Source organism: Vulpes vulpes, chromosome 11 (genome assembly GCF_048418805.1).
Source record: "Vulpes vulpes isolate BD-2025 chromosome 11, VulVul3, whole genome shotgun sequence".
In the NCBI taxonomy this organism is placed as follows: domain Eukaryota; kingdom Metazoa; phylum Chordata; class Mammalia; order Carnivora; family Canidae; genus Vulpes; species Vulpes vulpes.
This window is the reverse complement of record NC_132790.1, coordinates 23,195,965-23,212,024: the sequence shown is the minus strand read 5'-3', so window position 1 is coordinate 23,212,024 and position 16,060 is coordinate 23,195,965. Positions and strand designations below refer to the sequence as shown.

Genomic DNA, 16,060 nt, shown 5'->3' with positions numbered 1-16,060 from the left:
TGCTGTGCTGATTTTCAGGTGTTAGCACTTGGGGGAGCCTCTCTGCCCCATGCCTGGTGCAGGGCTCAGTGGGGATTGTTTACCCCGTGAGGCCCCAGGAGGAACAGCCACAGTGGCGTGGCCAGCTCTGGAAACCTGGATTCAGCTCCCACAGAAACTAAGGAGCTCTCTGTCTGCAGGGCCTGGGGGCTCCGGGGCGGGGCCGTTGATCTGCTCAGCTCCGGGCAGGAGCGTCCTTGCTGTCCTGGGCCCTCCCGGCCTCTGCCTGTTCCGGGGGGAGGCCGGATCCTGGGCTGTGTCTCGGCGCCCTGTGTTCCGGGGCCTGCGTTGTTGGATTCGCGCTCCGGCCGGGCAGCCCCCTCCGCGGAGCCGCCGCCCGAGCCCCTCCGAGCTGCTCCGGGTCCCGCCGTGCGCGCTGCAGCCCTTAGGGAGCTCCGCTGAGGGGTGTGGCGCGCTCTCCCCGGGGCGCAGGTGCCTGTTAGTGTCCCAGGGAGCCCGAGGGCATCCCCGCCCCCTGGGTCCTGCTCTAACTCCCTGCGGGCGCCTTTCCACTCGGGAAGGTTGGTGCAGCTCCTGCTCCTCCGGGACGGGGCTCCCCTGTCCTGGGGACACTCGCCCCGGCCTCAGTCCGCGTCCTCGTGGGGCCCCTCCCCCTTGGATGCCTTTTGTTTCTTGATTTCTTTTTCCCCGTCTTCCTACCTCGATAGAAGCGCGAACTCTTCTCACTGTAGCGTTCCAGCTGGTCTCTCTTTAAATCTCAGGCCGAATTCGTAGGTTTTCAGGATGATTTGAAGGTTATCTAGGTAATTTGGTGGGGACAGGTGATTTGGGGACCCTACTCTTCCACCATCTTGCCCCTCCTCTCAGGATTTTCTTTTTTAAAAAAAGATTTTATTTATTTATTCATGAGAGGCACACAGAAAGAAGCAGAGATGTAGACAGAGGGAGAAGCAGGCCCCCTGCAGTAAGCCTGATGCAGGACTCAGTCCCAGGACCCTGGGCTCACAACCTGAGCCAAAAGGCAGATGCTGGACCACTGAGCTACCCAGGCGCCCTAGTAACACGATATTCTAAAAGGTTCCTAGAAAATAACACAAAAAAGATTTTTTTCTCATTAAAAGGGATATTATAATTAGGCTTATTTGATACAGTAAATTACACGGGGAGCACTGTCAAAATAATATTAAGCCTTCTTCATGTTGTATAGGTATTCTACAAATTATATGAAGTTCCTAGTAATCGAATATGTCTTAGTATAATGTTACCAGGAGTAATTCCAGTTATTACCATAAAATATGTGTCAGAATAAAAAAATTTGATTACTGATTATTATAAATCTGTGTTCTATCCTTGAAATTTGCTAGATGATAGCTCTTGTGTTTTTATCATCAAAAAGGTAACAATGTTGCTAGATTGTGAAGATTATTTCACAGTGTTGATGTATATCAAAACATCAAATTGTACACCTTAAACATACAATTTTTGCCAATTACACCTCAATAAAGATAGAACATTGATTATTGGTGTTTTCAATATGTGATGCTGGAAAAACTAGATATCTAAGAAATTATAAAAAATTATAAACTCACAGAGTAAAGCAGAGGTAAAATCCAATTCATGACATTGGATTTGGCAATGATTTCTTGAATAGAATACCTAAAAACAAGCAAGAAAATAAATTGAACTTCATGAAAATTAGAACCTTTTGTTCAAATGACACTCTCAAGAGAGAATGGGAGAAGGTGTTTACAAGTCATATCTGATAAGGGATTGATATCTAGAATATATAAAGAATTCCTACAACTCAAGAAAAAACAATGCAATTCAAAATGGGCAAAGGATGTCAATAGACATTTTTCCAAAGAAGATATACAAATGGCCAATTAGCTCAAGAAAAGATGCTCATCACTAATCTTTAGGGGAAAGCAAATAAAAACACTGAGCTACCATCCACTAGGATGGCTATTATTAAAAAAAAACCAACAACAACCCAGACAATACTAAGTGTTAATGAGGTGTTGAAGCAGGAATCCTGCACCTTGTTTGATGGGAAAGCAAAATGGTACAACTGGTGTGGAAAAGTGTATGGCAGTTCCTCACACACACAAAAAATTAAAGTAAAATTACCATGATCTTTCCCTAATTCAACCTGGGTATCTTCCTTTCTGACTGCTCCCAGCATCAGCTTGTGAACCTCAAGTCATGATCACCACCTCCACATAGTCTCTGTCTCCTCAGTCTAACTCAGATTTCAACACCATAAGCTCTGTGTAAAAGTCTCATCTAACCCAATGTGTTCTGGAGACCCCAGGTGAAAAGAGTAAGAGAGTTGAGTGTTCCTGAAAGCAAGACTTAGCACCTCTAATACAGAATCTGGATGTTTCTGTGGGATGAGAGGAAAAACCAGAAGTATATAGTCTCAGTAGGAGCTGTTGGGATGTATCATGGAGAATTAATTCAGATTAAACAACAAAGCAGCCCTTGTGAAAACCAACTTCCCCTCTCAGGACTATGGCAAATAGCAGATGCTGAGACCAGTCATAGGAGGAAAGCATTCCCTTTGACATTGTTATTAACAGTTGATAGTTATTGAGTAATAACATGGATAATTATAGCTCAATGATCTCACTGGATCCTCTCCAGATTGTGAGAGGTAGGCAGGACTGGGATAAGTGTCCCCACATGAGAGATAAGGAAACAATCCAAGAAACAGATTAAGTGCCTCATCAAGGTCACAAACTGGGATTTAAACCTAACTACCACTACCACTCATAAAACTTTAACTCAGCTCTGTCTACAAAATGAAGCAAAACATCAAAACTTCAAACCAAATAAACAGATGACTTTGACCTAATTGTAACTGAACTTCAGCTTTCTAAGTCACAATCCAAGCACACACAGTAGGCATCCATTTTCACATTCTTTTTTTTTTTTAATAATTTTATAATGAATATTCTCACATGTCATTAGTGTACATTTCCTTCAGTATATACATTTATGCATTTCTGTTAATATATACATAGAAGTGAAATTGCTGGGCCAAAAGATATCTGTGTGTACTGCTTTAACAGGTACTTTCAAATAGTTTTTTAAAGTGGTGGAATGGAAGATGTATTGTCTCTCTATACTTGTCACTTTTTCATGTAAATCCAAGATGCTGCTTGGCCAACCTGATTGAGTACTTGAATATGCTATTTCTATTTGACAAGTTGGCTTACTGAGGACTTCTAAACTTTTTTTTTTTAATTAACTTTTATTGGTGTTCAATTTACCAACATACAGAAAAACACCCAGTGCTCATCCCGTCAAGTGTCCACCTCAGTGCCCGTCACCCATTCCTCTCCAACACCCGCCCTCCTCCCCTTCCACCACCCCTAGTTCGTTTCCCCGAGTTAGGAGTCTTTATGTTCCGTCTCCCTTCCTGATATTTCCCAACATTTCTTTTCCCTTCCTTTATATTCCCTTTCACTATTATTCATATTCCCCAAATGAATGAGAACATACACTGTTTGTCCTTCTCCGATTGACTTATTTCACTCAGCATAATACCCTCCATTTCCATCCACGTTGAAGCAAATGGTGGGTATTTGTCGTTTCTAATTGCTGAGTAATATTCCATTGTATACATAAACCACATCTTCTTTATCCAGTCATCTTTCGATGGACACCGAGGCTCCTTCCACAGTTTGGCTATTGTGGCCATTGCTGATAGAAACATCGGGGTGCAGGTGTCCCGACGTTTCATTGCATCTGAATCTTTGGGGTAAATCCCCAACAGTGCAATTGCTGGGTCGTAGGGCAGCTCTATTTTTAACTCTTTGAGGAACCTCCACACAGTTTTCCAGAGTGGCTGCACCAGTTCACATTCCCACCAACAGTGTAAGAGGGTTCCCTTTTCTCCGCATCCTCTCCAACATTTGTTGTTTCCTGCCTTGTTAATTTTCCCCATTCTCACTGGTGTGAGGTGGTATCTCATTGTGGTTTTGATTTGTATTTCCCTGATGGCAAGTGATGCAGAGCATTTTCTCATGTGCTTGTTGGCCATGTCCATGTCTTCCTCTGTGAGATTTCTGTTCATGTCTTTTGCCCATTTCCTGATTGGATTGTTTGTTTCTTTGGTGTTGAGTTTAATAAGTTCTTTATAGATTTTGGAAACTAGCCCTTTATCTGATATGTCATTTGCAAATATCTTCTCCCATTCTGTAGGTTGTCTTTTAGTTTTGTTGACTGTATCCTTTGCTGTGCAAAAGCTTCTTATCTTGATGAAGTCCCAATAGTTCATTTTTGCTTTTGTTTCTTTTGCCTTTGTGGATGTATCTTGCAAGAAGTTACTGTGGCCGAGTTCAAAAAGGGTGTGGCCTGTGTTCTCCTCTAGGATTTTGATGGAATCTTGTCTCACATTTAGATCTCTCATCCATTTTGAGTTTATCTTTGTGTATGGTGAAAGAGAGTGGTCCAGTTTCATTCTTCTGCATGTGGATGTCCAATTTTCCCAGCACCATTTATTGAAGAGACTGTCTTATCCGAAACCAGACAAAGACCCCACCAAAAAGGAGAATTACAGACCAATATCCCTGATGAACATGGATGCAAAAATTCTCAACAAGATACTAGCCAATAGGATCCAACAACACATTAAGAAAATTATTCACCATGACCAAGTAGGATTTATCCCTGGGACACAAGGCTGGTTCAACACTCGTAAAACCATCAATGTGATTCATCATATCAGCAAGAGAAAAACCAAGAACCATATGATACTCTCATTAGATGCAGAGAAAGCATTTGACAAAATACAGCATCCATTCCTGATCAAAACCCTTCAGAGTGTTGGGATAGAGGGAACTTTCCTCGACATCTTAAAAGCCATCTACGAAAAGCCCACAGCAAATATCATTCTCAATGGGGAAGCACTGGGAGCCTTTCCCCTAAGATCAGGAACAAGACAGGGATGTCCACTCTCACCACTGCTGTTCAACATAGTTCTGGAAGTCCTCGCCTCAGCAATCAGACAACAAAAAGACATTAAAGGCATTCAAATTGGCAAAGAAGAAGTCAAACTCTCCCTCTTCGCCGATGACATGATACTCTACATAGAAAACCCAAAAGCCTCCACCCCAAGATTGCTAGAACTCATACAGCAATTTGGTAACGTGGCAGGATACAAAATCAATGCCCAGAAATCAATGGCATTTCTATACACTAACAATGAGACTGAAGAAAGAGAAATTAAGGAGTCAATCCCATTTACAATTGCACCCAAAAGCATAAGATACCTAGGAATAAACCTAACCAAAGAGGTAAAAGATCTATACCCTAAAAACTATAGAACACTTCTGAAAGAAATTGAGGAAGACACAAAGAGATGGAAAAATATTCCATGCTCATGGATTGGCAGAATTAATATTGTAAAAATGTCAATGTTACCCAGGGCAATTTATACGTTTAATGCAATCCCTATCAAAATACCATGGACTTTCTTCAGAGAGTTAGAACAAATCATTTTAAGATTTGTGTGGAATCAGAAAAGACCCCGAATAGCCAGGGGAATTTTAAAAAAGAAAACCATAGCTGGGGGCATCACAATGCCAGATTTCAGGTTGTACTACAAAGCTGTGGTCATCAAGACAGTGTGGTACTGGCACAAAAACAGACACATAGATCAATGGAACAGAATAGAGAACCCAGAAGTGGACCCTGAACTGTATGGTCAACTAATATTCGATAAAGGAGGAAAGACTATCCATTGGAAGAAAGACAGTCTCTCCATTTTCACATTCTGAGGAGACTTTATTTCTCAGTAGGCAGGCACTACAGGGAAGGAAGGTGAGGGTGGAAAGAAGCTTAGTGATTGCCAAAACTGGATTACATTCTGCCTCAAGAGAGGCACTGAATGCCACAGAATGGTGGAGTATGGTCTGTAGGAAGCCAGGAGCAGGAACCCCAGAAGACCAGAGAGTGGGACAAAGGTCTCTAGAGTGACCTGCAGAGAAGGCATCATGCCCATCTTCGGTCACTTTCAGAATGTTCCTCAGGGATAGGCTGGCTGTTTCTTTTTCTTTTGGGAAAAGAGTGGGTAATTATGAGGATATAGCCAGACCTCTCCTTTCCATCTTTCTCTTTCCCAGCCTTCTCTCACTAAGAGGAAAACCACATCAGTTTTTCCTAAAACCAAAAGAAAATGAATTGAGCCTCTGGCTGGGGGGTGAGAACACATCAGGCTCATGATGGTAGGGAAGACCAGACGTACACAGGGCACAGTCAGGGAGGTGGCACAAATGGGGTGAGAGGAAAGAAGACCAGAGTGGGGAACTTATGGGCTCACAAAACTAGAATAGCCAGGATAATGGGAGAAATCAGACTGAAAATAGTAATGATTAGAGGGAATACCTGAAGGCTGAGTGGAGAGCCACTAGGAGAAGAGTGTGTAATGTTTGAGAGGAATAGGCTACAGTATGTGTGTGGAGGTGAGCCCAGGAGGGCATGGGCAGTGTCCCTTCCTCAGTACCTCTCATGCTCAATTTATCCTTGTCTCTGGCATTATTTCTTACCTCCTGATTCTTTTGTCTTCTAGCTTTCTCAACCTGTATGTCTGTTTATCGAACAAAGGACCTGCTTTCTATCTTCCTAAAGGCATTATATTCTACAAACTTCATATCTTTCCATGCCACCATTAGAAGAAATCCTTTTCTGCTTCCCAGGCCTGTGCTCCTGTGTTGTGCATTGGGAACCACTTCAAGGAAGCCTGAGCTAAGTAACACAGACCAGGTTAGTTAATCCCTTATTGATGCCACTTGCTTTCCTTCTACTTCACATTCTGGCCTCACCATAGTCATAACTACTATAATAGTCCTAGGAAAAAAAGGAAAAATCTGAAATAGGGAGATATAAGGGACAGTTTAATTACACTTGCTTATCAAAGGTTTTAGCAACAACTAGCTGTATCTTTGCAGCATGGTCCTGTAAACAGAACCCTGAAGGGAGTCAGAAGTTGTGAATTTAGTCCCAGCTCTGCTAGTTACTTCCTCCATGATCATTTGGGTACTCAGTTTCCCAATTACACCTTTCTAAAGCCCTCTAAAGTTAAAATGTATAGCCTACCAGGGAGTTTATAATACTGACTGAATACTCTAGGTAGGCACTCAGGGAAGAGGAGAGATATGTTTGGAATTGGAAAAGCATATTCAAAAAAAAAAAAAAAAGGAAAAGCATATTCACTTAGGTTAAGGGTAGCAACACGGAAAGGAGGATATTCTTTTTTTATATAAATTTATTTTTTATTGGTGTTCAATTTGCCAACATATAGAATAACACCCAGTGCTCATCCCGTCAAGTGCCCCCCTCAGTGCCCATCACCCAGTCACCCCCACCCCCCACCCACCTCCCCTTCCACCACCCCTAGTTCATTTCCTACAGTTAGGAGTCTCTCGTGTTCTGTTTCCCTTTCTGATATTTCCTACTCATTTTTCTCAGAAAGGAGGATATTCTTTCATTCATTTAGGAAATATTTGGCAAGTTCCTTTCCTCCCTCTCTGAGTGTCCAAATTCTGAGAAGGAATGGTTTTCTGAATTCCATAAAGACAGTGGGAGTAAATATTTTAAAACCCCACAGTTCTGTTTTGTTTTGGGCTTCCACACTGTCCATCCCAGTGCTGTTTTAGAGGAAATGCAGATACACATTGGACTTGGAAAAGTTTCTAATAAGAGGACTTTCACTCTGATCTATGCAACTAAAATTATTTGAAAGATTTTATTTGACACACAGAGAGAGCACAAGCAGGAGGAGCATCAGGTAGAGGGAGAGAGAGGAGCAGACTCCCTACTGATCAGGGAGCCCAATGTGAGGCTCGATTCCAGGACCCTGAAATCATGACCTGAGCCAAAGGCAAAGGCTTAACCACCTGAGCAACCCAGATGCCCCTATGTAACTAAAATTGATGAAGAATTTCATTTCATAGAATTTCCATCTGTGAATGTGCCTAACATTGGGAGATAGTAAGCTTCAGTTTGAATTAGATGGTAATATACACCAGCAGGAGAGGAGAGAATTTCCTCAGAGAATCATTAATGTACTTATTTAAAAGGCACTTATTGAGAATCAATAATGTTTAGTAGAGTCTGTGAATATAGAAAGCAGTCACAGGCCTTATATTAGAAGTACTCAGTCTGGTGAACAGACAGACACATGCACTGGCAACATGGATCATACTCTACTTGTGTTATTTAATTCAGTGCATTATGAGTCCTTATTGACAACACTGAGAAAAGCATTCCAGATAAACAGTATAAGCTATAAGCATGTCTTTCACAAAGTGACAGATAATCCAGTGTGGCTAAAACCAGGATGAATGTTCAAGGGAATGGGTAAGAAGTGAGGCTAATAATTTAAGCAGAAACAAGTCTGTAAGTATGTTGAGTAGTTTTGAATTTTCCTGGTAGCAGGAAGGTCTCATAAATGGTTTTCAGTAGGGATAGAACATGTGGTTGGTCACATTGTAGTGGTACATTGAATAGGGGTAGAAGACTAAAGAGGAGGTTTTTTATTCAGATAAAATTAACATAGTTTGACGTTAGTTTTGGGTCTACAACAGAATGATTCAACAATTCTATATATTACTCAGTGCTCATCATGATGCACATACACTTAATTCCCTTATTTCTCCCATCCTCCCATCCACCTCCCTTCTAGCTACCACCAATTTTTCTCTGCATTTAGGACTCTAGATTTTTTTGTTTTGTTTTGTTTTGTTTCTGAAATTCCACAGATAAGTGAAATCACATGGTATTTGTCTTTCTCTGATTTATTTCACTTGGGATTATGCTTTCTAGGTCCATCCATGTGTTGCAAATGGCAAGATCACATTCTTTTTATGGCTAAGTAATATTCCATACTGTGTGGTGTGTATAGATATCACATCTTTGTCTATTCATCTATGATGGACAGTTGGGTTGCTTCTACGTCTTGGTTACTGAAATAATCCTGCAATAAACATTGGGGTGTATATCTGTTTGAATTAGTGTTTTCATTTTCTTTTTTTATATTTTAAGATTTTATTTACTTTTTTGTATATATATATATATTTTATTAGAGTTTGATTTGCCAACGTTTTCATTTTCTTTTGGTGAATACCTAATAGTGGATTTACTGGGTCATACAGTAATTCTACTTTTAATTTTTTGAGAAACTTACATACAATTTTCCACAGTGCCTGCACCAATTTGCATTCCCAACAACAGTGCACAAGGCTTCCTTTTTTCCCCACATCCTCACCAACATTTTTTTTAATTTTAGCTCTTCTGACAGGTATAAAATGATATCTCATTGTGGTTTTTATTTGGATTCTTCTGGTGAAAAGATGTTGAACATCACTAATCATGTGTCCATTGATCATTTATAGGTCTTCTTTGGAAAAATGTCTATTCAGGTCCTTTATCCATTTTTAAAACCAGATTGCTTTTTTTGATGTTGAATAAATACTTTATATATCATTTAGATATTAGCCCTTTATGGATATATCATTTGCAAATATGTTCTCCCATTCAGTAGGTTGCCTTTTTGTTTTGTTGATAGTTTCCTTTAGTATAAAACCCTTTCATTTTGGTGTGGTCCCAATAGTTTAATTTTGATTTTGTTTCCCTTACCAGAGGAGACAGGTTTAAAGAGAGGTTTCTATGGCTGATGTTAAATTATTGCCTTTGTTTTCTTTTAGGAATTTTATGTTTTCAGATCTCATGTTTAGGTCTTAATCCATTTTGAGTTTATTTTTGCATATGGTGAAGAAAGTAGTCTAGTTTTTCCAATACCATTTTTTAAAAAAAGATGTTATCTCTTTATTCATGAGAGACACAGAAAGAGAGGCAGAGACATGGGCAGAGGGAGAAGCAGGCTTCCCACAGGGAGCCTGATATGGGACTCAAGCCTGGGACTCCAGAATCATGCCCTGAGCCAAGGCAGATGCTCAACCACTGAGCAACCCAGGTGTCCCTCCAATACCACCTGTTGAAGAGACTTTTTCCCATTGCATATTCTTGTCTCCTTTGTCATAGATTAATTGACCATAAAAGTGTGAGTTTATTTCTGGATTGTATTCTGTTCTATTGATTTATGTGTCTATTTTTGTGCCAATACCACACTGTTTTTATTACTACAGCTCTGTAATATATCTTGAAATCTAGGATTGTGATACCTCAATTGCATTGAATCTGTAGATTGCTTTGGATAGTATGTACATTTTAATTAATTCACCTTCTAATCCATGAGCATAGAATATCTTTCTGTTTGTGTCATTTCAATATCTTTGAAGGGGAGGTCATTATAGTGATACAGGCCAGAGATGATGTGAATTTGGGAAGACAAAAGGCATAGAAAGGAGAAAAGCAGCATGGGAGACAATTTAGGGGCTGGATAAAGGTGGGGGAGTATCACTGACTGAAATCCCTAGAAGCTTTGGCATCTGATAGAAGTCTCTGTGACTGGAGCATAATGAGGGGAGAGGTGGGAAGGGATAAAGATGAATAGTGAGTAGGGGCCAGACCATGCAGGAACTTATAAACCAGCTTTAGGAGTGTGGCTTTTATCCTCATCAAATGATAATTCCATGAGGTCTTGAGACAAGCCTTGGCATGGTATAATTTGCCTTTTAAATGGATTATTTGGCTACAGAATAGAAAATGGAACAATAGCCAAACTGTGGAAGGAGCCTCGGTGTCCATCGAAAGATGAATGGATAAAGAAGATGTGGTTTATGTATACAATGGAATATTACTCAGCCATTAGAAACGACAAATACCCACCATTTGCTTCGACGTGGATGGGACTGGAGGGTATTATGCTGAGTGAAGTAAGTCAATCGGAGAAGGACAAACATTATATGTTCTCATTCATTTGGAGACTCCAAATGAATGTGTTCAATAATGATTTGATATGTATATTGCAGAATGGTTATCACAATAAATATAGCTAGCAATTCATCACCTCACATAGCTGCAATATTTTTCTGGTGATGAGAACTTTGAAGAGCTGCCTTCTTCGCAACTTTCAAATATATGCTCTAATGTTGTTAACTATAGTCACCATGCTGTATAGAACATCCCAAGAACTTATAACTGGAAGTTTGTACCTTTTGACTACTTTCGCCTATTTTTCCTGCCCCTAGCAGCCACAAATCTGTTTTGTTTCTGTGTAGCTAACACAGTGTTATATTAGTTTCAGGTATACAATATAGTGATTCAACAATTTCATATATTACTCAGTGCTCATTTTTTATAATAAATTTTTTATTGGTGTTCAATTTGCCAACATACAGAATAACACCCAGTGCTCATCCTGTCAAGTGCCCCCCTCAGTGCCCGCCACCCAGTCACCCCCACCCCCCGCCCTCCTAAGAGAATTCTAATCCCCTTCATTTATTTTGTCCATCCTCCACCGCCTCTGTTCCCATAACCATTTGAGCTCTATAGTTAAGAGTCTTTTTTGGTTTTTCTTTTTTCTCCTTTATTCATTGGTTTTGTTTCTTAAATTCTACATATGAATGATGTCATTTGGTGTTTGTCTTTCTGTGATTGGCTTGTTTCAGTTACCATTATACTGTCTAGACCCATTCATGGTTTTGCAAATGGCAAGATTTCATTCTTTTTTATTGTTGAATAATATTCTATTGTATATATACACATATTCTTTATCCATTTGTCTATATGGACACATGGGCAGCTTCCCTAATTTAGCTATTATAAATAATGTGCAATAAACAGGTGCATGTATCCCTTTGAATTAGTGTTTTTGTATTCTTTATATAGTGTGATTAACATGATCATAGGGTCGTTCTATTTTTAATTTTTTGATGATCTTCCATGCTGTTTTCCAGAGTGGCTGCACCGGTTTGCATTCCTACCAGCAGTGCATGAGGGTTCCTTTTTTTATCAGTTCATTTTTAAAGGTTATATTTAAAAGTGAGATCATACAGTATTTTTTATCTGACTTATTTCTCTTGTTCACATAATGCTCCCAAATTCCATCTATCCTGCTGCAAATGGTAAGATTTCCTTCTGTATGGCTGGATAATATTCCTGTGTGGATCACATTTTCTTTATCCATTCATCAATTATGCTAATTGTTTTACAACATCTCAATTCTCAGAAGAAACTAATATATAAACTGAGAAAAAAGAAAGAAACACTGATAAAAATTCTGGAAAACAGATGTTTAAGTTTTCTCAAAGAGAATGATGAAAGGTATAAAAAGGAAATAGAAAAATAAGGGGTCCTAGAAGGAAAAAGAATGATGTGAAATTCAGGGGTCAGTCTTTTTTTTTCTGCCCAAGTTGTCTTTATTTTTTTTTAATTTTTAATTTTTAATTTTTTTATTGGAGTTCAATTTGGCAACATATAGCATAACACCCAGTGCTCATCCCATCAAGTGCCCCCCTCAGTGCCCGTCACCTAGGCACCCCACCTCCCGCCCACCTCCCTTTCCACCACCCCCTGTTCATTTTCCAGAGTTAGGAGTCTCTCATGTTCTGTCTCTCAGGGGTCAGTCTTGCAAAAAGGTGAGAATGGAGCATTTCTTCCTCTGAATGGTCTGGATGCTAGAAAGGAAAGTGGGTGAAGGTAGAAGCTTGTAGAAATGGAAGTTAAAGTTAAGTGAAGGAAAACAATGATAGGTCTTTTCATATTCTCAAGTTGGCTGGAAGTAGGGCTTTAGTTGGTGAGATTACTGAGTATCAAATAAAGACCCATGGAATCCATGTTAGAGAAAAATTTATAGAACTCAGAGGAAAGTCAATTATTAGAAGATGCTAAGCTTAATTATTTTTCATACAGCCAAGCTATACATCTAAAGAAGAGAGACACTCCTTTCATAATTAGAGATGCAGCTTGAGTTTGAAGGCAACAGGAAGACAGTGAATGTTTTGGGTAAGGTTTGAACATAAAAGGGATCTACATCTTTTACAAAGTGGTCCTTGGCCGCACAGACCACAGAAAACTCTTTTTCCACTCAATTCCTCAATGAAAATTTCCCTGTGATACTAGCTCAATTGATATTTAATGTTCTGATCACCTAATGATTTTTAAGCTCCTTGAGGGCAGAGATCATGTGTGTTTCAAGTGTATATTAGGATTATTTTCTAATTTAAGGTTTAGAAAGAAGATCAAGTGCTAATCCCTCAACAGGAATGTTCAGAATTTCAACTTGAGTGCCATAATTCTGACACTGAATACTCTCTGGAAGAACCTTGTGGAAATAGACAATAGAGGGAGAATTTCCAATGGCCATGTCAGCCTCCAATATCAGCTCAACCCATCCGGCACTCTTCATGTTGATGGGGATCCCAGGCCTGGAGCACTTGCATAACTGGATCTCCATTCCCTTCTGCTCAGCCTATACTTTAGCCTTGCTAGGCAACTGTACCCTTCTCTTCATTATTCAGGCTGATGCAGCCCTCCATGAGCCCATGTACTTCTTTCTGGCCATGTTGGCAGCCATAGACCTGGTCCTCTCTTCTACAACACTTCCCAAAATGCTGGCTATTTTTTGGTTCAGAGATCGGGAGATCAGCTTCTATGGCTGTCTGGTCCAGATGTTCTTTCTCCACTCCTTCTCTATCATGGAGTCAGCAGTGCTGCTGGCCATGGCCTTTGACCGCTATGTGGCCATCTGCAAGCCATTGCACTACACCACAGTCCTGACTAGGCCCCTGATCACCAAGATTGGCATGGCAGCTGTGGCTCGGGCTGTGACATTAATGACTCCACTCCCCTTTCTGCTCAGACGCTTCCACTACTGCCGAGGCACCATGATTGCCCACTGCTACTGTGAGCATATGGCTGTGGTGAGGCTGGCCTGTGGGGATACTCGCTTCAACAATATCTATGGCATTGCTGTGGCCATGTTTATAGTGGTGTTGGACCTGCTGTTTGTTATCTTGTCTTACATCTTCATCCTTCGGGCAGTTTTACAGCTTGCCTCTCAAGAGGCCCGCTACAAGGCCTTTGGGACATGTGTGTCTCACATAGGTGCCATCTTAGCCTTTTACACACCTGTGGTCATCTCCTCAGTCATGCATCGTGTGGCTCGCCAGGCTGCCCCTCATGTCCACATACTTTTTGCTAATTTCTATCTGCTCTTCCCACCCATGATCAATCCCATCATCTATGGTGTCAAGACCAAGCAGATTCGTGAGCGGGTCTTAGGACTATTCCAAAGAAAGGATGCATAAGTGGAGAGTGAGGGAAAGGTGGAGAAAGAACGGGACAGATTAAATTCTGGAGTAGGGTCCGGGGTATGAGAGGAAATGGATGGATGACAGAGTTTCCATGTATAATGAAAATAACTAAATGATTTCCTGGTATAATGAAAAAACTAAATGATATCCTGAAACTCAGTCACCAGTCTGATCAGAATTGATGGGGCTATGTCCTTTGGTAGCCTTTGGATTCAAACTGCTGACTTTGCTGTCTTCTCCAAAGAGCCTACTCTATCAAGAAGTTTGACAAAGGCTTGACCCACCTTCCTCTTGGTAAGGTCATCTAAAGACACAAAGATGATTTCAAGTTCATTTACTAAGACTGAGAATGTTTCTATCCAGATTCATTGGGATCAGGACCTGGGAAGGACCAAAATTTCGTCTGAGGCAACAGTACCTATATAGTTTGGGAACTGATGTCTAGTATCTAGCTAAACACTACTAGTTTAGGGGAGCTCATGATCTTCTAGAACTACAGGTTCCGAATCAGACAGTCTTGCATGTTAAAATTTATTTCTTCAGTTGACTTATTTTGACATCTATATTCTCATGGCCAATCCCTCTCATTAAAAACTTTGGTAGAACATGTCCTCTGACATTTCATTATACATCATGCAACTCTTTCTTTGCTCATTTTCCACCAAGAATGTGAATTTTTCATTTACTTAATAATCCAGTCCCAAAACATGGAGTACCAAATCTGTGCTAGGTGCTGGGAATACATATTTTGTTAGGGTGGGCATGTTACACTTAAGTCCTAAGACAAAGAAGGAAATGCTAAACACAATAGGTTGTGACCTCTGACCTGCCTATCCCAAGGCCCAGTGTCATAAAAGAAATAGATAGGCAAAGCAGATGGGAAATAGGCATATTGACCTGTACTTTCTTTTCTTCTGTCCAATACAAAGTTACATTCTAGAAAATTCCCTTAATGTTAATCCTGACAAGTAGAATTCGTGTGGTCACACAAACCCTCATATACCATCTTCCACAAATGCATTCTTTTATTTTGTGATTCCCTTATTTCCTCAGACTACTGTTTAGAAATTATATCTCTATCTTATTCTGACTCCATTTCTGTCTCTGTCTCTACATATTATTTAGCTTTGAAAGAATCTGGGCCAGTGCCAGGGGGGTATGGAAAGCTGGAAGTTTCAAATAAGGGAAGCTATAGCAAGAACCCAGAGTCCTATGCTTGCTTCTGATCTCTGCTTTTATAATTCCCTCTGATACCAAAACACACACACACACACACACACACAGAAGTGATATTCTACTTTTAGTTCCTGTATGATTAAAAACCTCTTGTTTCTTGTGAGCATAGGTGAGACACGTGGAAAGCTTAAAAACAGCAAATATGAACAACACAAACAGAGTAGCATACCTCAAAAGAAGCTATTTCCAAAACAGAGGGCTTCTGATCTTCCTGATGACTTACACAAGGAATGTCACCAGCCTATAGAGATCATAACTATCCCTAGTGAGGAGTGAATGGTTTTATTTCCATCATAAGTCCAATATTATAAAGATCCCACAGCCAGGTAATACATCTAATGTCAGAACCACCAGAATTAGTCACAAACAGCAAGTTATATCTTGAAATGGGTAAAAGAATTAGCACTCTAGAATTCTAGTGCTAATGAAAATATCCTTCAACAATAAAGATGAAAGAATGAGTCTTGCCAACAAAAACTGATGGAATGTGTCAATATTAGGCCTGCCCTGAAAGCAAAACTAAAAGTAGTTCTTCAGGATGAAGGAAAATGAGCCAGAGAGAAAACACAGAATTGTAGGAGGGATTGAAGTACATCAGAAAA

The 16,060-nt window shown here is 40.2% G+C and overlaps 1 protein-coding gene across 1 annotated transcript; it reads left to right on the top strand.

Moving 5' to 3' along the window:
• Nucleotides 1–13,265: 13,265 nt before the first annotated feature.
• LOC112928745 (olfactory receptor 52K1-like) lies at nucleotides 13,266–14,216 on the top strand. Its single transcript, XM_026010624.2, has one exon. The coding sequence runs from the start codon at nucleotides 13,266–13,268 to the stop codon at nucleotides 14,214–14,216; it is 951 nt and encodes a 316-aa protein (XP_025866409.2).
• Nucleotides 14,217–16,060: the final 1,844 nt, after the last annotated feature.